Here is a 21,972-nt window from a genome sequence, read left to right as displayed (position 1 = left end):
GGGTGTAGATAGCTACACCACCCCAAAAAAAACAACAGCTACTTTCAAACGGAGAAACAGAGATACTGTACTATCACCATGATCCTTACGAGTTGGGAAAACCTCCAGGATACATGATGAGCTAATGATGGAGAAGGTCCAGGTGATGCTCAAATCAGAGCTAAACTATATGAGGGATGACATCAGGAAGGAAATGCACGCGAACGCTGAGAGCTACAGGAACTCCATGTATGGAGACATGATGAGAGAACTAAGGAGAGAGATCCGGGGGATACAGAATGAGGAAATTCAGATCGTGAAAACGGAATTACGAAACCTAATCAAGGCCGAAGTAAATGTAGTAGAATGCGTTATGCAAAAGAAACTCGATGAGGCAGTAGCAAGTTTTGAAGCATGGAGAACAAATATGGAAAAGCACATGGGGGAAAAAGATGCAATAATCGAGGAGCTAAAAGGAGAACTTGCGGCTTGCAAATCTGCAACTAAGGAGAAGGGAGACGACCAACCTTCGGTGCTGAAGGAGCTCGAGGACATGAAGGATCATATGAAAGCTCTACGGGAAGGAGATGAACAGAAATCGAAAACGGCATCTTCATGGGCGGAACGTCTTTGTAAGACACAAGAAAAGGTTGATGAAGCAGAGAAATGGATTGAGGATGCGAAGAAAGGGAAGGCCCAGATGCGTGAGACCACACCTACCTCCACCATTATTAATATGACCATTGAGGAAGAGCAGAAAAGGAAGAATCGGGCTCTGCATGTGCGGGTCACAGGAGTCAAAGACAAAGAGAATGTAGATGAAGAAGTGAGGGAACTGCCACAACGCATGGGCATCACAGAGCCTACTCACACAAGTGCATGGAGAGTGGGCAAGAAAGGAATCGATGAGAAGGGAAACCTAAAGGATAGGGCACTTATTCTCCGCTTCCCGAATATAGAAATAAGGAAAGAATTTCTAAAGAAGAGGCCAACTCTTAAGAAAACCGGTATTTTCCTGGGAGATGACCTTACATTGGCACAAGTGGCACAAATGCAAGAGTTGATGCCAGAGATCAGGGCAGCAAGAGAAAAGGGGAAAATCGCCTTTTATAGAGGAGGGAAAGTAGTGGTTCTGGAAAAGCGCTCATCATGACGGTGCGAGACCTATGGGGCGACGCTCCGGATAGCGGCGTGGAATTGTAATGGATCATATAGGCTAGACGTAGGTGCCTTTGAAGACAGCTTTAGGGACAGAGACATAGTTTTCTACTCAGAGACACACCAAATACCGGGACAGCTTATGCCACATGTGAAGGGGTATTTATGGGAAACAGCTGGTCGACCAGACGAGATCTCTACGAGGTAGCTGGGGTTCAGGCGGAGTAGCAGTCTTATTTAAAGAGGAGCTGAAACCACTACTACAGATTATCAGGAAAGATGAACCAGCAAGGTATATGTGGGTGAGAATGAGAGCTGAGACAGGTAGATTTCTATATATCGCTATCTTCTACTTCCCTCCAAGTACATCAGCCTACTCCTCACCTAAAGGACAGTCCCCTTTCTCCATATTGAATAATGACATATGGGAGTTCTCTAGAGATGGAGACATCGTTCTCTTAGGAGACTTTAATGCTAGAACAGCCAACTCTCAAGCAGTATTCTATGATACTTCTGAGGAAATGCTCAAAGAAGTGGATTTATCACAGGAGGGGCTTACTAGAGACTCACAGGATAAAGAACACACTGAATGGGAGACATCTCATGGAGATGGCAACTACACATGGTTTGGCCATACTTAAATGGTCTAGAGAATTTCCCTTTATATGGGGGATTCACATGCTTCCCGCATAGGCATGGGGCCAGTACAGTGGATTATGTCATGACTTCACCAAGCTTTATTTCTAGTATCGAGGACTTTAAGGTGGGACCCAGACAGGTTGGGATTGCAGTGGATCATGCTCTCTTGACCTTATCAATCTCCTTCCAATACAATGCCTCTCAAGTACAAAGGAAGAAGACACACACAAGATATACTTTCACGCCAGAGACTGATTCAGTCTATGTGGAAAAGATCTATAATAGGATGTGGGCAGCCGAGCCAGTATATACTTTAGAGGAGATTACTTCTCAGCTAACAGAGACACTACATGGAGCAGCACAAGAGGCATACCCACATACTCAGCCTGATCAGAAGAGAGGATTTGGGAACATGCCTCAAAACAGTTGGTACGACGAGGAATGCAGAGAGACGAGAACCCAGGTCCAGAAAGAGCTTACACTTGGGATCATCACATATAAGCAGTCTCGGATTGCTCTTCGGCGTATAATACGTCACAAGAAAAGGGCATTTTTAGCCAAACTGAAAAAGGATTTATATCAACTCTTCTTGTCATAATAATCAATATCTAATTCTCCTAAATGATTTTCTCATGTTAAACTGATCATTTAATATGGGGAAGTGCGAGGGGAGAAAAAGCTAGAATATTGGTTAAGCTAGCAGACCGGCCACAGTAGGGATCCAAAGGAGGGAAAATAGGGATCCAAAGTGGGGGCCATCTGCAAAAAAGCCATGTGCAACAATGGGCTAAAAAGACCCTAAGGTTCAGCCCATTAAGACTTCCAAAATGCTAAGGTTCCAAAATTCAAAGGTTGTGTCCAAAGGTCAACCATAGGGGAATTGGATGCTTTGTGTGTGACCCAAAAAGTCTTTACAAATCCCTACATAGGAGGGGGTGAGCCTTGGGAGTAGGGGATGAGAGAGAGTCTCACACACACACACAGGCTCCCTTTACACAAAGGGAATGAGGGACACATGTCAGCTCCCTAGCCCTGATGCCCACAAGGTGTACCCAATTCCTATTGGATGGCCTTGGAGGTGGACCAATGAGAATTAGGCTAGAGTAAATCTAGTTTAATTATTAAAAAAACACTTAATAAAAGAATCAATGAGAATTAAGTCCTCTAGAAGACTATTGGACAGTCTCCCAAGTGGTCCAATGAGCATTCAGCAGGCCAATGGCTTGCCTGATTCCTATTGGCCAGGAGGCAAAGGGGTCCAATGAGAGTTTAGTTGAATTATTAAATTACCTTAAGCTCTCACAAAAGGGGAAAGGGGGACACATGTCAGAAGGCTATCACTTATGCTGCTTAATTGTCATTGGCTAGCTCTAGGGAGGTCCAATGGGAGGAGAGCAAGAGCAAATAGCAAGGGGGCTCGCCCAAGAGAGAGAGGGGGCTGATTTTTGCAAGGCATTATCACACACACACTCACACAATCTCATGTGTGAAGGAAAGAAGACTCTCTCTCCTTCTCAAGCTTAATGGAAAGCTTACCACCTACTCCAAGCTTGTGAGAAGGGAGGCCTACACCAACAACTCTTGGCTTTGTGATGCAAATCCAACCAAGAGCCAAGCTTCAATGCATGCTCGTCTCCTCTGCCATGCTAATTACTAAGCTAAGCTATGCTAATATGAGTGATTATGTGAGGAGATGTACATCTTTCTCGTAAGATACTCCTTCCTCTCAATCTACTCTCATACCCTGCTAACTCTCACCATCTTCGAAGGTGTGTGAGGTCTTGGGTCTGAGACCGAGGATAATTGATGTTGTGTTTGCTAAGTGTTTTGCTTAGTGCATGAAGCTTTCATCTTCATTGCACTAGCTAGTCTTGAAGGAACACACAGAATTGTATTGTACAATGTCTCTCTTGATGGGAGAAACCATAATACAAAGCCTTTTGGAGGGGGTCCTGCTCCATGCAAATCCGGTCCTCAACTGTTGTCAATATCTTAATTTCTCTCTCTTTTGAAAGTATTGTTCATGCGATCTAACTAGGTGTTATGCTTTTTGTTGCTCTCTCCACCCAAGCACTCTTGTAATTCTCATTAGGAATCTATTCTAATGAAATGCCCACTATGTTCATGTTAATTTCCGCTACACACAAGTTTTTAGGCCATTAAATGTTACACTTCTTGAGTCAGGACTCACATGAGGCCTCGCGTTTATTTCAAGAGCACTCATCTCCTCCGAAAATTACTTCTCCTGAGACTTGGGGTCAATATGTAACATCATTATATATGGTATCTGGACAGCCTCCATTACCAGATCCGCTAGAGCCATGCCCTGCTACTTTCTTTACTACGGAAATGGTGAAAAAAGCCATTGATAAGATGAAGACAAGAAGAGCATATGATCATGAGGGTTTAGTAGCAGAACATCTTATCCATGCAAGGGATCTACTTTCAGAAGTCCTTGCTCGTCTGTTTAATCGTGTCATGTGTGAAGGATTACCTGAATCTTGGAAATTATCTACTATCGTACCTATTTTCAAGTCAGGGGATCCTATGATACCCGGGAACTACCGTACCATTATGGTGGGTCACACATTGACCCGATTGTACGCATCCATTCTGGAACAAAAATTGAGTAGATGGGCAAAGAATGAGGGCATAAGGGCAACAGGACAAGCTGGATTCAGGAGGGGTTATTCCACTTTAGATCATATTCTTACGCTCAGAGCCATTATTGAGGAAGGAAGAGCAAGCAGGAGAAGGATGTATTGTTGCTTTGTGGATTTTCGGAAAGCTTTTGATACAATACCAAGGGCCAGATTGATGCGCAGAATGCAAGAGTTAGGGGTCCCCAAAGAGATTATCTGGGGGATCATGGCCGTATACGGGTCAGTAACTAGTTATGTACGTACTCCAAAAGGGGATTCCGACATTGTTCATTCCACCGTTGGAGTAAAGCAAGGATGCCCACTGTCCCCTACTTCATTTGGTATGTATATAGATGAGGTATCAGATTACATTGATAGAGAGGGTGACAGAGGTGCTCAACTTGCGGGGTCATGGATCCCTTTGTTGTTGTATGCAGATGATATTGTATTGATAGCAGAATCACCAGATGGAATGCAGAGGCAGTTAGATGCATTACATAAATTTGCGGAGGACAGCGGACTGTCGGTAAATTTGGTTAAAACCAAAGTTATGGTGTTTAACACCACACCGCAGTGGGTTAGGAGATCGGCACCTACATTTGCATATGGCCAGGATACAGTAGAGTACACAGATGCCTACACATACCTTGGTGTGGTATTTACAGGACCGAAGTTTACTCTTAAGAAAGCAGCGGATACTACATTGTCCAGAGCCTCTGCGGCCTTGGGAGGGTTGCAGAGGATGTGTTCACAAGTGTAGTTTGAGGAACCACGAACAAAACTTTGGCTCTTTGATACTGCGGTGGCTTTGGCTCTTTGATACTGCGGTGGCTTCGGCTATGCTTTATGGGGTCCACATTTGGGGACCATCTGTGGATCAGGATAATTGGAAGTCAATGGAGAGACCTTTGGTATCTATGATTTCCCGAATGATTAGAACCAAGGCCTCCGTACCACACTCGATTACCCGAGCGGAACTAGCTGCCCCTCCGATAGAAATTGAAGTTCTTACCAGATCAGTGTCCTTTATACATGGTTTGTGGGATACAAATAATTGCCGATATACTAGATTGGCCCTCAAATCCTCTCGACAATTAGCAATGAAAGGAGATACATCATGCTGGTATGCGCAACTGTCCTCGTGGTTTCAGAGACACGGGTTCAGTATGGAAAGATTACCCCCCTTCCAATACTCTCTTGAGGCTCCATCACTGGCAATCACACGAACGGAGATTAATAAAATCATCCGCCAGGATCTTACACAGTTGGACACTAAGAGGACATGGGTAGACCCTACACAAGAATTGGGCACGAAGATGGCCAACTACAAAGAAAACTTCCTACAGCTAACTGAAGATGGTTTTGTGATTCGCCCGAGCTACATGGATACCCACCTGTCTCATGGTTTGAGATGTGCTATTGGTCATATTCGTACATCCTCACACCAGCTGGAAATTGAATTTGGCAGATTTAGGGGAATCCCACCTGAGAGCAGAATTTGCAAGTTATGCGGAATGGAGCCGGAGACAAAATTACACTACATATTCCATTGCACCGTATACTATGGAATACGTGGGCGTTTCCATTGCCTATTTAAAGAAGGCTTTGGACCTCTAGATAGAGTCATGCAATACCAAGATCAAAGATGCTTAGGCCTGTACCTACTGGAACTGCATCGGCACAGGGATAATCTAATGAGAAGACAAAGAGCACTACAGCCTCAGAGGCAGATCACAGATTTCTTCGGATCGAGAGAAGCAGGAATGGAAGGAGAAGCAAGAGGCCAGCAGCGAGCACAAAGGAGTACCCACATTCATACCAAAGGCACCCTCATTGACAGGGCGATAGAGCTTAGGAAATCGAGACGACCACGACCGAGATGCAGAAGCACACTTCACCGGAGGAGACAACAACAAAGGATTAGAAGCATTCTAGCCAGTCACCCAGAATGCTCCTAAGAAGTTTATGTAATACTTTGTATTTAGTTTTTCGCATTTATTTTCACACTCACACACTTTTCACACTTAGTACTTTAGTACTAAGGTACCCAGACATTGTAACAGATTCACCACTTTTGTATCAGTTTGGCCTTTTGAAGACGTTAATATAACATTTCATTTCATTTCTCTCTCTCTCTCTCTCTCTCTCTCTCTCTCTCTCTCTCTCTCTCTCTCTCTCTCTCTCTCTCTCTCTGAGTGTTTGCCTCATTTGTTATTTTCCGCTCTTCATTCCTTCATCATATCAGAGCAAGAAGGCTGAGGATTACTCTTTGGGAGGCTGCTACAAGAGGTTTATGGAACTAATTTGCTCTAATTTACTGTGTGTTTGAATCAGCCCTCAGTTTCAAGAGATTTCGTGACAAAAAGCCTTGTTTTTTGCACCCCTCTACACGAGGTGTCATCTCTACTTGCTGCCCTCCTCATTAGAATTGCATTTCTCATAATAAAAATATGGGATTCATCATCAGGTTAGCAAAGGCGACCAGTCTAGCTATTATTTGCATCTACGTTTTTTCTTCACCGTTCAGTTAGCCTGTGGCTTTCTGTGGCTTTCTTTGGGTACAACTACCCCCGACTAATTAGTGTTGCCTACAGTTAAACTCACCCTTCATTGCTCATTAGGCATGCTCCCGTTCGCATCGCTTCACCTTTGACTGGGTAACCTGAACATTTGAGGCGTATTGCACCTTGGTTCATTGTATATGGCTCCCATAGGCCCCATTGAGACATAAGAATTTATGTTTTTTTGTCAATATGGCTCCCTAAGAACAGGCTGACCCAAGCATATTAAAGGACCCTTAGTAATATAGCCCCTCTTTTCTCAAAAGAGCTTCATTGACTTATCGGTTGGGTTTTGGGGTTGGTGCTAATGAGCCTTCTAGGTTCCATACTCTTGTAAGCCACTATTCTGGCAAGGAATTTCATCAGATCACCAGCATCAGCACTCCAGTTGCTTTTGGTATTGCACATTGGAGGTGAATTCAGCATCATGGATTTTGATGGCTTGTCCGTTGGCGTGGCTTACGGCAGATACTTTCAGCTCCATTCACAGTTCAATGGTCACAGTGGAGGCACGTTCTTTGGTATGCAAGGTAGTACGGTATAGGCTCTTGGGAGATTTGAGAGAACGAGAACCTCTATGGTGATCGGCATATTTTGTAAAATTATCTGGCTACCCTTGAGATGTTTATTTTATTTCAATAGAAAGTTTTTCCTTCATAAAAGAGAGAGAGAGAGAGAGAGAGATTTTATAACGTCCATGTGGGGCCGAAGTCGGCGGTCTATGAGATGTCAAATCAAGTATACATGTGGGTATGTCTTCCATCTATCAGAAAAGACAAAACAATCCAAACCGATACAAAGTAAAGGGACCTATGGGGGGGGGGGGGGGGGGGGACATAGATCCCCATTGTAATTCCAAATCGCTATGTGGATCTCCTCATGTGTCTCATAGGCTGCTCTATGTGATGGTTTTGCCATCAATGATGACCCTACCATCTCGGTATACCGCCTTCTTCCCTTCTTTGCGAGCTTTTTTGACTCTAGGCATTCATGCACGGCGGTGGTCTTGTTGCATCGGTGTGAGGTCGTCGTCAAGGTAGATCCCTTTCAAGATGGCCCTGTTTTGGATGAGAAAGAAATGAAATGATATATTAACGTCTTCAAAAGGCCAAAATGACCTATGAGACCAAGCCGTTACAACATAGTGAATCTGATACCATGTCCGGAATCAAAAAGAACTGAAACAAAATACAATGTGTAGTACAATGAAAGAAGGGGGGAAGATATGGTGGAGATCCATCCTCATCTGCACTCTGGACGGGGAGAAAGAAAGAAAGAAAGAAAGATTTTTAACGTCTATGTCAGGCCGAAATCGGCCTATGAGACAAATCAAATGTACATGGTGTGTATGTCATCCGTCTATCGGAAAGACAAATGAAACAAAACTGATACAAAACTGAACTGAATGTAGGTAGTGGAGTATCTGAGGAGGGATGGAGCTCTATCTCTAGGGGTATATGCATGTCTATATGCTCAAGGTAGTACAATCATGAGAATGCATCAAGCTATCTAGCTCCATCCTGTACTAATGGGGGGATGTAAGATGTGGTACATGGGCGGGTCTGGTGCCAAGGCTACCCGGATGAAAGCTGTCGGGTCGGCCCTCATCTGAGCCACTCGCTCCTCAGTGGCACGGCGCTCCCGGGCTCGGATCTCCTCGATCTGTCGGTGCTCCTCGATCTGTCGGTGGTGGGAGCTCGCGCCCCTGTAGCCTGTGACTCGTGGTCGTCGTCTAGCTCGGCTCACCTCCGCCTGTGGGAGTGTCACTCCCCTCTGAGTGTCTGGTGAGGGAGGGGCGGCAATCCTCTGAAAGAAGTCTGTGAGCTGCGACTGTCTCCCCTCTGTCTGTGTAGCTGTGTGTGGCTGTAGTAGTGTGTCCCGATGGCTCTGTATCTCTAGTAAGAAACGTCCGAGCTGTCTCTGATCTCGAGAGTCCATGATCTCTCGAAGAGTGGGCTGTCCTCTGAATAAGGCCTCATACCTGCCTCTGATCTCAGTGTATGCTTTGCATCTACATACAAAGTGCTCCTCACTCTCCACCTCCTCTGTGCAGGCTCTGCAGACTCGCTCCTCCCTGGGAACACCAGTATGTCTCCCGATCTCAATCTCTAACCTGTGTGAAGCCACTCTCAGCTGACCAATCGCCACCCGTGAGCTATGTGGCATGTATGTGTCCATATAGCGTGGTCTCTGTATGAACCCCCCAGACAATATGGTGAGAAACTGGTCTCTGTAATCTGACATCCTCGTCCCCAAGCCAGGTGACTCCCAGACTCTCCTAGTGTGTAGCTGCCACAGATCCTGTCTCAATACCAAGTTCCTCTCACTGCGAGAGAGGTGAACATATGGTGAGTGGGGGTCGTACTGGAATGGTGGTAGGCTCTCCATGTCAAGACCGTGTCCCTCAAACCATGCTCTGACCTTTGAGTACCATGCTCTCTCATGCCCACTCTCTGATAGCTGTATAGCTGCCTCAAATGCTCTACGAGTAAGTCTGTCAGGAGGTAGCTCTCTCATCCTCTGGATGAAGCAGACTGTCTGGAATAGTGCCTCTACAACCATAGGTGGTGTGGCGAGCTCGGCTCTAATAATGTCATGTGGCACTGTCTTCTTGCTGCGGAGCAAGCGTGAGATCATACATACCTGTGGCCTCTCAAGCTGTGTCCACTGGTCATCTGTCAATCCTGGTGCCCATACTGCCGCCGAGTACATCAAGGCCGGGGTGACTAAGGTGTCGAAAAGCCACCCCTTCGTGCGGGGCTCCTGAAAGTGTGCCTGGTGGCATCTCCGCTCTAGCATGGTCAGAGCTGCATATCCTCGGGTGAGCCTGTCAGCAGCAGCCTGCCTCATAGTGAAGGGTCCTGGTAGGCTGGTGAATGTGATGCCAAGGTAGACATAGGAGGTGACTACATCAACCTGTCCTCCTGCTGCTGTGAAGGTGGCAGCGCTCCTCACTGCACTGGATGTGTGAAAGATCATAACCTCTCTTCTGGGACCCAGGGAGGCTACACACCTTATCACATCCTTCACCATTCCACCCATACCCATCGGAGCCGACCACACATACCTCTCTTTCTCCATCACCGGAGATACCATCCCACACAGCTCCACAGCACACACTCCACACACCACCATCCATTTCACACATGAGCTAGCCTCTCTTTACTCGGCCGAGGTCGAGCATGGCCTATGCCTCCTCCACCCATCCACACCACTCTCAGTTCTCACATCACATATCTCTTCCGTTCTCCACACTTCAGCTATTAGCTCTTTTCCACACACCACTCACACAGGACGCACTTCCCCCCCCCGGGACTATGCCTCAGAACCGCTGGTATGATTTCATGTCCTTCTCCAATTGTGCAAGCCTCTTGTTCGTGAGCATGAAGGTTGTCTTCATTGTCGATGTCGGCATCTTGATGATGGGGGAAGACATGGTTGTCTTCGAAGCTACCCTCTCTTCATATTGTGAAGAAGAGGGGAGAAGGGGAAGAGAGGGAGTACGTGTGTGTATGCGTGTATGTGTGTAGTGTGTGTGGGTATGTATCCGTGTGTGTGTGTGTGTGGGTATGTATCCGTGTGTGTGTGTGTGTGTGTGTGTGTGTGTGTGTGTGTGTGTGTGTGTGTGTGTGTGTGTGTGTGTGTGAGAGAGAGAGAGAGAGAGAGAGAGAGAGAAAATGAAATGAAATGAAATGTTATATTAACGTCTTCAAAAGGCCAAAATGACCTATGAGACCAATCAGTTACAAAATAGTGAATCTAATACCATGTCTGGGTACAAAAGAACTAGAAAAGAACTAGAAGTGGAACAAAATACTACTACTACTACTACAATTTAAAACTACGTGGGTGTAGCAGCTGATACAATAGGTACCCGGTAAACTGGATGTAACAGTGTGTGAAACAAAGATGGAAGAAATGGTGAGGATCCATCCTCATCTGCACTCTGGATGTCGAGATAGTATGGCTCGAATCTTCTGTTGTAGTCTCCGTCGATGCTGTGTAGCTCCTCTCCTCAGTCGCGGTCGTCTGTATCTCTGTAGCTCCAATGCTCGGTCGATGAGAGTGCCAGTAGTGGTCGAATGAGTGTGGGACGAGCTCTGCAGTGGTGGTTGCTCCTCTGGCTGTCCCATATCTAGTGAAAAGAAATCTGTAATGTGTCTCTGGGACTGCCTCTCTCTAGCTCTCCCCAGTAAAGTGTCTCTACACCTGTGTAACTCAAGTAGATATAGTCCAAGACATCTCTGATCCTCATAACTCATGACCCTAGATAGAGGACCAAAACCCTCTCTGAATAAGCAGTGGAAACGCCCCCGTATCTCATAGAACACTGTGCAATGACATATGTAGTGCAACTCTGTCTCTGGCTCTCTCTGGCATAATCGGCATATCCTGCTGTCTGCTGGTATCCCTCTGAATCTACCAGTCTCAATCTCGAGCTGATGTGAGGATGTGCGTATCTGACCAATGGCACAACGCAAACCATGAGACATATGTGTGTCCATGTAGCTGGGTCGAATCACAAACCCATCTCCTGTGAGGTGGAGAAGATGCTCTCTATAGAAAGACATCTTTGTGCTCAACTCCTGAGGCGGCTCTATCCATGTCCTCCTGGTGTCGAGCTGGATCAGGTCCTGACGAATGAGTCTAGTGATCTCCACCCGTGTAAGAGACAGCGAGGGTGCCTGAAGAGAATACTGGAAAGGGGGCAACCTGTCCATGGTGAAGCCATGCGTCTGAAACCATGAAGTCATCTGTGCATACCAGCATGAAGTGTCCCCCTGTAGAGCTAACTGTCTGGAAGACTCGAGGGCCAGTCTAGCATATCTGTCTCTAGTAGTATCCCATAGGCTGTGCACAAAGGACACTGATCTGGTAAGCGCCTCAATCTCCATGGGGGGGGCAGCTAGCTCTGCTCGAATGATCGCGTGAGGTACGGAGGCCTTGGCTCTAATCAATCGGGAGGTCATAGATACCAAGGGCCTCTCCATACGTCTCCAACCATCCTGGCCTACAGAAGGTCCCCATACCTGTACCCCATACATCATAGCTGAGGCTACTAAAGTATCAAAGAGCCATAACTTTGTCCGAGGTTCCTGGAACTGAACCTGCGAACACATCCTCTCCAAGCCTCCCAAGGCCGCATAAGCTCTGGTCAGTCTAGTCTCTGCTGCTCTCCCCAAAGAAAACCTCGGCCCAGTGAAGACTATCCCAAGGTAAGTGTATGCATCTGTATACTCCACAATCTCTTGACCATACGTGAAGGTCGGTGCCGATCTCCTGATCCACTGCGGTGTGGTGTTAAACACCATGACCTTGGTTTTACCAAGGTTTACAGACAATCCACTATCCTCTGCAAAACTGTGTAATGCATCCAACTGTCGCTGCATACCCTCTGGTGAGTCAGAGATCAAGACAATATCATCAGCATATAACAACAATGGGATCCACGTCCCTGCCAGTTGGGCACCTCTATCACCCTCTCTGTCAATGTAGTCAGACACCTCATCAACATACATACCAAATAGAGTAGGAGACAATGGGCAACCCTGTTTCACCCCGATAGTGGAGTGAACTAAGTCAGATATCCCCTCTGGGGTGCGTACATGTCCCATCACTGATCTGTATAAAGCCATAATCCCCCAAATCAACACTGTGGGCACCCCCATCTCCTGCAGTCTACGCATCAGTCGAGCTCTCGGTACCATGTCAAATGCTTTGCGGAAATCCACAAAGCTACAATAAATCCGTCTCCCATGTGACCTGCCCTCCTCAATGATAGCTCTGAGTGTCAGAATATGGTCAAGAGTGGAGAAACCCCTCCTGAAACCTGCCTATCCCTTTGCCCGTACACCCTCACCCTCTGCCCAGTTACTCAACTGCTGCTCAATAATGGATGCATACAATCGTGCCAGTGTGTGTCCAACCATAATAGTGCGGTAATTTCCAGGCTCTGTAGGATCACCTGCCTTGAATATAGGCACAATAGTAGACAACCTCCAAGTCTCAGGTAATCCCTCACACATGGCACGATTGAACAACACTGCAAGAACCTCCATCAGCATATCCCTAGCATGTATAAAGTGCTCCACTACTAGACCATCATGATCGTAAGCCCTCCTGGTCCTCATCCTGTCAATGGCTCTCTTTACCATCTCAGTGGTAAAGAAGGTGCTCGTAGGTGGACATGGCTCTGTAGGATCTGGAAGGGGATCCTGCCCAGGAACCGTATATAACGATGTCGCATACTGGCCCCACACATCAGGAGAAGTAATCACTGGGGGAGGGGAGTGCTCATGGAAGAGTCGCCATGCCTCGCCTGAGTCTCTACTCAAGAACAACTGATACAAGTCTCGCTCCATCTGGGCCAGGTAAGCTCGTTTCTTCTTTCGCACAAGGCGTCGGAAAGCAATCCGTGACTGTCTGTAGGTGATGACTCCTAAATGAAGATCCCTCTGAAGCTGGGCTCTCATCTCTCTGCACTCCTCATCATACCAACTATTCTGGGGCATGCTCCCAGAATGTCGCCTCCGATCCGGTTGAGTGTGTGGGTATGCCTCTGATGCTGCATCATGTAGTGTCTCAGTCAGTAAAGTAGTGCACTCCTCTACTGAGAGGCCTGGAGCAACTGTGCATAGACGATCCCAGATCGCCTCTGTATAAACCGAGTCGGTCTCTGGTGTAAATGTATAACGGGTGTGTGACCTGCCTCCTGATTTCTGGGCTGTACTAAACTGAAAAGATACGGACAGTGTCAAGAGAGCATGCTCTCACTGGTCTGGCTCCCACTGTGAAATCCTGAATACAAGGAATAAAGCTCGGCTGTGTCATAACATAGTCTACTGTACTGGCCCCATGTCTGTGTGGAAAGCATGTGAAGCCTACTGCTTCAGGAAACCGCTGTAAGCCATTAAGTATGGCTAGCCCATGTGTAGTCGTCATCTCCGTGAGGTATCTCCCATACTCAGTCTGCTCTCTGTCATGTGAGCATTTGTCAAACCCCAGCTCACCCACATCCAACTCTCTAAGCATCTCATCTGAAGTGTCGTAGAAGACTGTCTGACAGTTGCCCGTTCGAGCATTGAAGTCTCCTAGGAGGATGATATCACCATCCCTAGAAAACTCCAATATATCATCATCTAGAATTGAGAAAGGCGACTGCCCTCTGGATACAGCATATACTGACGTACTGGGGGGGAAGTAACATATAGCAATATATAGAAATCGACCTGTGCCAGCTCTCAGCCTCGCCCACATGTATCTAGCCTAATCATCTCTCCGTACAATATGTAGTAGTGGTTGTAGCTCCTCCCTAAACAACACCGCTACTCCTCCTGAACCTCTACTCCCATGCTCAGATCTCGTGACTGTTCTGTGGGCTGTCTCCCATTTGTATCCCACCACATGTGGCAACAGTTGGCCAGGGGCCTGGTGAGTCTCTGAAAAGAAAACAATGTCCTTGTCTCTGAAACTGTCCTCAAAGGCACCAACATCCAACCTCGTAGACCCATTACAATTCCAAGTCGCCATCCTCAATGTGGTCCCATAGGTCTCGCACCGTCATGTAGAGCGCCGCTCTACAATCACCACCCGACCATCTCTGTAAAAGGCCATCTTCCCCTTCTCCCTTGCCGCTTGAATCTTGGGCATTACTTCTCTTATATGCGCAAGTTGTGAGAGAGTGAGGTCATCGCCTAAGAAAATACCTGTCTTCTTGAGAGTATGTCTCTTCCTCAAGAATTCCTTCTTCTCTTCCAATGAAGGGAAGCGTAGTATGAGAGCTCTTTTCTTTGAAGATTCTCCGGGGGGGAGAGAGAGAGAGAGAGAGAGAGAGAGAGAGAGAGAGAGAGAGAGAGAGAGAGAGAAATGAAAATGAAATGTAATATTAACGTCTTCAAAAGGCCAAAATGAACTATGAGACCAAAGGGTTACATGTGGTGAATCTAATACCAAGTCTGGGTACAAAAAGTACAAAGAACTAAAAAGAAAATAGTGGGTAGGGGTGGGGTGAAAGCTGATACAAAGGGAATACAAAGGGTGAGTTGATACAATGGAGCTCTATGACAGTCGAGGCATCATATACATATACATCAGTATCCAGAAGGCTATAGAGATTTAATGTCCTCCAAGGTAGGCACTCTGTCGGGACGGCTCCTATGTCGCGCAAGTATGGTATGGATCCTCTGTCGCAATCTGCATCGATGTCGAGAGGGCCCCCCCATCCGTGGGCAACGGGACCGCCCCAACTCTATCACCCGATCAAGCAGTATGCCTCTGGTGTTGTTATGCTGTTGGGGCTGCTCGGACTCCTCTGTATGTGACTGAAAGAAATCTGTAATTTTCCGTTGTTGCTGGATCTCTCTCGTTGTGCTCCTCTTCAAAAGGTCCTCTCTGTGTTTGAGAATCTCCAGTAAGTATAATCCGAGGCATCTCTGATCGTGGTATCTCATGACTCTAGAAAGTGGCCCAAAACCCTCTCTGAATAGATAGTGAAAGTGGCCTCGTATTTCATAGTATGTTGGGCAGTGACATATGTAATGTAGCTCTGTCTCTGGCTCTATGTGGCACACCTGACAAATCCTCGACTCAGCGGGTACTCCTCTAAATCTGCCTATCTCGGTCTCTAGCTGATGTGAGGATGTGCATATCTAACCAATAGCACATCGTATCCCGTGGGATAGATGAGTGTCCATGTATCCTGGTCTGATCACAAAACCATCCTTCGTGAGTTGGAGAAGATGCTCTCTATAGAAAGTCATCTTTGTACCTAGCTCATGTGTAGGTTGTATCCGAGAGAGAGAGAGAGAGAGAGAGAGAGAGAGAGAGAGAGAGAGAAATGAAATGAAATGTTGTATTAACGTCTTCAAAAGGCGAGAGTGACCTATGAGACCAAACTGATACAAAAGTGGTGAATCTGTTACAATGTCTGAAAAGTGTGAAAGTGTGAAAATAAATGCGAAAAACTAAATACAGATAAACTTCTTAGGAGCATTCTGGGTGTCTGGCTAGAATGCTTCTAATCCTTTGTTGTAGTCTCCTCCGATGAAGTGTGCTTCTACATCTCGGTCGTGGTCGTCTCGATTTCCTAAGCTCGATCGCCCTGTCAATGAGGGTGCCTTTGGTATGAATGTGGGTACTCCTTTGTGCTCGCTGCTGGCCTCTTGCTTCTCCTTCCATTCCTGCTTCTCTCGATCCGAAGAAATCTGTGATCTGCCTCTGAGGCTGTAGTGCTCTTTGTCTTCTCATTAGATTATCCCTGTGCCGATGTAGTTCCAGTAGGTACAGGCCTAAGCACCTTTGATCTTGGTATTGCATGACTCTATCTAGAGGTCCAAAGCCTTCTTTAAATAGGCAATGGAAACGCCCACGTATCTCATAGTATATGGTGCAATGACATATGTAGTGTAATTCTGTCTCCGGCTCCATTCCGCATAACTTGCAAATTCTGCTCTCAGGTGGGATTCCCCTAAATCTGCCAAATTCAATTTCCAGCTGGTGTGAGGATGTACGAATCTGACCAATAGCACATCTCAAACCATGAGACAGGTGGGTATCCATGTAGTTCGGGCGAATCACAAAACCATCTTCAGATAGCTGTAGGAAGTTTTCTTTGTAGTCGGCCATCTTCGTGCCCAATTCTTGTGTAGGGGCTACCCATGTCCTCTTGGTGTCCAACTGTATAAGATCCTGGCGGATGATTTTATTAATCTCCGTTCGTGTGATTGCCAGTGATGGAGCCTCAAGAGAGTATTGGAAGGGGGGTAATCTTTCCATACTGAACCCGTGTCTCTGAAACCACGAGGACAGTTGCGCATACTAGCATGATGTATCTCCTTTCATTGCTAATTGTCGAGAGGATTCGAGGGCCAATCTAGTATATCGGCAATTATTTGTATCCCACAAACCATGTATAAAGGACACTAATCTGGTAAGAGCTTCAATTTCTATCGGACGGGCAGCTAGTTCCGCTCGAGTAATCGCGTGTGGTACGGAGGCCTTGGCTCTAATCATTCGGGAAATCATAGATACCAAAGGTCTCTCCATTGACTTCCAATTATCCTGATCCACAGATGGTCCCCAAATGTGGACCCCATAAAGCATAGCCGAAGCCACCACAGTATCAAAGAGCCAAAGTTTTGTTCGTGGTTCCTGAAACTGCACTTGTGAACACATCCTCTCCAACCCTCCCAAGGCCGCAGAGAGAGAGAGAGAGAGAGAGAGAGAGAGAGAGAGAGAGAGAGAGAGATTTAATTGAAGATGGCTTGCATATTTACAGAGGTAGTGGAAATATTTTAAATCATGAATAATGTCTTTTATTCATCTCAAGTCAATTATAAAGCAAGGGCCCTTATTTGTGGCCAGGTATGGCACTCACGCTGGGTGTAAGTGACATGGTGGCAAAATCTCATGTTATGGGTACGTCTCGTATAATTCATGCCTTCTTTTCTGCCCTCCAACTTGGATTTGGTTTGTCAATGGGAGACCGTTTGGTGTGGTGGGCGCAAGATAGGTCTTTGGAACCTGAAACCTGTGAAGTCTCAAGCTTGTCATTCTGGTGGGACATACTGTGGTAAGGATTATCAAAGGATTTATCCTCAATGGTAAACATTGTGCATGTTTTTTTATGGCAGTATCATACTGCGAATGTGAGTTTTCTTGCCATCTTTTACAGGTTCATTGGTTACACAATAAGTTCAAGTATCCTTCTCAATGCCAGGCTAAAGCAATGGCCAGGAATGGCGCTAGCTTCGGGAGTTGGCTATATTGTATCTTCTTTTACAGGACAAAAGCTTGGATCGAATGGATCGTCCGTTCTTGCAGCACTAGCTGTGGGTGTAACAGGTATAGGCAATGATGGAAAGAAGGTAATGAGAAGGTCATTCGTGTTTGCTGACTTTGTTTTGTGGTTTTGTCTCAAGGTACCTCGTATTCTTACTTCACTGGAGACCTTCCGCTTATAATGAATCTTGCTGGCATTCTATTGCTGGTTCCAGGTGGCCTAGGTGTACAGGGTATAACAGCAATGCTTCAAGATGATGTCCTCTCAGGAATGGGTTTTGTTTTCAAGATGTTGGTCATTGGCCTGTCAATCACAATAGGGCTGCTTCTTGCCAAGGTAGTTTTTCCTGCTAGTCTGTTTGGTCATGGCAGGCGTTCTGCAAAGGATAAGAGTACGCTTGCGGCCGAGTTTGAGGAGGAAGACATGGCAATTTAAGAGAGTTTGAGGAGGAAGCTCTGGCAATGTAAGAGTTTCATAAGAGCCACATGATACCTTGCAGATTTCAAAGGCCGTTGGATTGCAGTTGGGCCTTGAATGTCAGCTATCAGTCCCTTGCACATGCTGCTTTTTGGATTGTTTTACAATCGTTACCGACTGTCACACTGACTTGTGGCTGAATCTCAAATCGACAGAACCAGGAGGCAAATGTCTGTGTTCATGGTTTGCTTAGAACAATACGCTCATCTTGGTTAGCAGAATCAGACATTGCTGTAGGTAGTGGCTCACTTACATTCCTGTATGCTAAAACTGATGTCCAGGCTTTGGCTCCCACATAAAAAATTTGTAATAAATGGAGTGCCTGTTACTGTTACCATATCCAAGTTCTTTTCTTGTCTTGAGGATGATCGGTTGGACCCTTGACCACTGCATAGTTAATTACTTTTTGAGATAACTATGTGTCACGCATGAATGGTCACAGTCTACAGACGCACCAATTATTTGTCTTAAATGTAACTGTTGTATTTGGCATAGTTGCATCGGTAACATCTTATTGATAAGGGCATGGTCATGCGAGGCTTAGTTCTCCGTTACAGCTGCCGACCATCTCTAACAAGGAAGTACTTTCCACTTGTGCTACTGTGCCTAACAAGGTATAGTTTTCAAACTAAGCCAGTCACGTGCCGGTAAGTTCTCTTTTTCTCTCTCCTGTCTACACCTCACTCTCCCTCTCACTACAGGCTGCTCCCCGTGACCCTCTGGGCTGCCGTACCTGCTGCGGTCAGAATTGTCGAGGATTACTGAAAACTAAGCCTCGTGTGACCATAGCCTAATTGATGCACGCATGACCACATTTGAAGAAAGAGGAAGGAGCCTTAAACCTCATAATTGTCCTTTCCAAGTTGCATCAGATTGGAATGGAGACACATCTTGGTATGTGGGGCTTTGTCCATTTCTTTTGGAAAAGAAGTGTTGCTCAGACTTACCAGCAGTCAATCAAGCAGTGCCCTGACCGAGTATGGCTCCAAGATGAAGCTTTTCGTTGATGTATTGTTGGCGCATACATGTGGTAAGTGTGCAAGAAGGAAGCAAGCTTTTCCGAACCTATCATCACCTCGGAAGTGCAAGGTGTCCACATTCTTTTCAGCATGAAAACGGAGCAGTATCCCATCGCTCAATCCCAGGCATAGAGAATCCGCAACTTATCTCGGATGCGGACTCTGTGAATGCTCTAGTGTGGAAAAGGTGAGGATCGGCTGGTTTCCTTATTCTTTTTTTTTATACACATTAAAGACCGTGTAGGTCATTGATATTGTGGTGTGCTCACATGTGGACAAGAGTAGAACGCAAATGAGTGTCCCTTGCCTGGAGCAAGCACCTCCTTAGATTATGCTAGAGAGTTGGTTACAACCATAACATGTCCGACCACACTAGGTAGCCGGACTCTACCTACACGACCACACACCGCACCTCCCCTTGAAGCCGGCCCGTGGGGTGGTAGGCGTTGGCTTTCACCCGAAATTCTTTACTTTAGACACACACAGAGAACGTGCAAAGGAAACTTGCAACGGGAATTAACACTTAAGTACACACACGGCTCGGAAGTTAGAATGCTCCGAGCAGACCCGACAACCTGTAGGCCCCAAAATTGGCGTCCCTTTCGGTATTTCTTTATTCTTTGAGAGGGTAATTTACAAAGTAAGGTCTTGGGAATCTTTTACCTGAATCACACTAGATACTGCCTGATTTGGCCAAATTTCAGTAGCATAACAGCCCCAAAACTTGCGCGAAATCAATTCCCCTGTTGGATCTCACTTGCACTCGTGTAAACCTTTTGATTCCACCCAAAAATAATAAATCCAGCTCGTATTTACTGGTTTTTGCTCTATTTTCAGTCTCAAACAGTCCCCTAGTTGTCCTTTGTCAGTGGGGCACAATTCCCAAGAGTTTTGGTGTCTGTATGGTTGAAAAACAGTCAATTTACAGCGCATACATAACGTTGAAAACGCACATGTACGGTGAAGTTATGACCCTCACCGGTGCTGGTGCCTGTTTTGGAGTAGCAATTAGCTACCCCTGTTCCTGCTCAAGGTGGCTCTTGCCTCAGCACAAAAGCATGAACCCACACAGCTGTACATCAGTCAAATGAAGAGCCCTCTTGTGGGGCATCACATAACTGCACGTAGGGGAGAGAGAGAGAGAGAGCAGTGTGTAGTGTGCAGGGCATCACTCCTGGCACCACATTGTACATGAGAGGAAAGTAAGCACTCCATAGCTCTTAACCCGTTGATAGGTTCTCATTGAAGCATCCCCCAGCATAAATCGAGCGTCCCCTCTTCTCCGCTTGACCTGTAATGCATTTGTGAACAAATATATGCAAAAAGGGGAAGATTTCCATGGATGTCAAAACTTGCGTATCGCTGAAACCGCAGCAAAACAGCCCTGTAAAGACATATCTGATGCCTTTCAATGCTGAAAATGAGCTCCTTAGTCCTAGATAAAGTCATGGAAAGCTCAAAAATGGAGAGAAATGATTGAAAATCACTGTTATCAACCTCCAAAACTACTCCAAAAAGTCAATTACGAGTTCTGTTCTCCCAGACTTGGTAAATTGACCAAAAAGTGTCAATTGGTACTTATACATGCAATTTCTTCACATTGGGCTTCTTGCTTAAAAATCTCTGAATTGGTGCATCAGTTGACTTTGCAACAGAGTAATAAAATGATCCTCTTGTCACACTAATGCTAATGACGCGAACACATTTCACGATCCAAAATAGTAGTTCCCTAATTTTTAGGAGATGCTTCCGTTGGGCTCCCATTGGTCATCTGACCATCTATCCTCATTGGGACCGCATCCAAAAGGGCAATGTGGCCCAACTGTCGGATACTTTCTGTTGATAGTCCCACCTTGACTTTATGCCTTTATTGAGTTCACTTCCTAGTATCCACCAACTTACTAAGTGCGACGGGGGGACCAATATGATCTTGCTCTGAGCCTAGACATCCTCTTACTATACGAATTCCAATGCCGACCACTTCCAGTCTGCGGGTGAAACTATTGTTCACATTGGCCATACAATGTCCGACCGTTTGCTACTTCAAAAAGAGGATCTCAAAAATAAAACAAAACCCATTGGAAAGAAATCAACAACTAAAGTAAGCAATTGCCACGTCCTCATGACATAGTTAACAGCTGTCACGTCCTTGTGACATACCCCCCTCTTGAAATCGCAAACGTCCTCGATTGCATACCATAAATACACGCTACTGATGATCTTGTGATATTAACACTCTTTTATCATCGCATGTATCCGCAAGAAAGGTCGTAACACATAGATACAAATGACTTAATGAGACCTTCATACTTTTGTCATCTCCATCTATTACATTGAATTCATATGTACATATGATGTGCTAGCTCTATCATTATCCCTCCTTTACACACGTTGGGTTGGGGAATAAGTAGGCTGTAACCCAAAAACCTCAAGGTAAAGCTGCAATGCATTTGGTGACTCTGACAGTTCATGCTCTTCCATCCACTTTGCATCCATAGGTGGATAATTCTTGAACTTCACCAAGTAGCATCTTGCAACCTAACCCTTAACTTTTATGTGTGCAAAAGGCTCTTGCCTCTACAAACGAGCATAATTCCACAATACTATGACGTACCACCCACGACCAAGTAAGCTCAAATTTCAAGATGATTTACCAACGCATCATAGAATCCAAGCAATCGTCTCAAAGAATCGGTGAGCAGCGTGCCACCTGGTAG

General features: G+C 45.9%; 1 protein-coding gene across 1 annotated transcript in view; it reads left to right on the top strand.

Annotated features, from left to right (window-relative positions):
• The window catches only part of LOC147433338 (pheromone-regulated membrane protein 10-like), a 75,567-nt gene extending 56,916 nt beyond the window's left edge, over positions 1-18,651 (top strand). Inside the window, exons 5-7 of the mRNA XM_086492940.1 lie at positions 17,342-17,549; positions 17,652-17,821; positions 17,899-18,651. Coding sequence (XP_086349066.1) covers positions 17,342-17,549; positions 17,652-17,821; positions 17,899-18,194 — 674 coding nt within the window. The 3' untranslated portion in view covers positions 18,195-18,651. The remainder of the gene's footprint in view (positions 1-17,341; positions 17,550-17,651; positions 17,822-17,898) is intronic.
• Positions 18,652-21,972: the final 3,321 nt, after the last annotated feature.

The sequence above is a fragment of the Adiantum capillus-veneris genome, chromosome 20, assembly GCF_014529385.1.
Source record: "Adiantum capillus-veneris isolate H3 chromosome 20, ASM1452938v2, whole genome shotgun sequence".
Lineage (NCBI taxonomy): Eukaryota > Viridiplantae > Streptophyta > Polypodiopsida > Polypodiales > Pteridaceae > Adiantum > Adiantum capillus-veneris.
The sequence above is the reverse complement of the archived record's forward strand: the minus strand, read 5'-3'. Positions and strand labels throughout refer to the sequence as shown.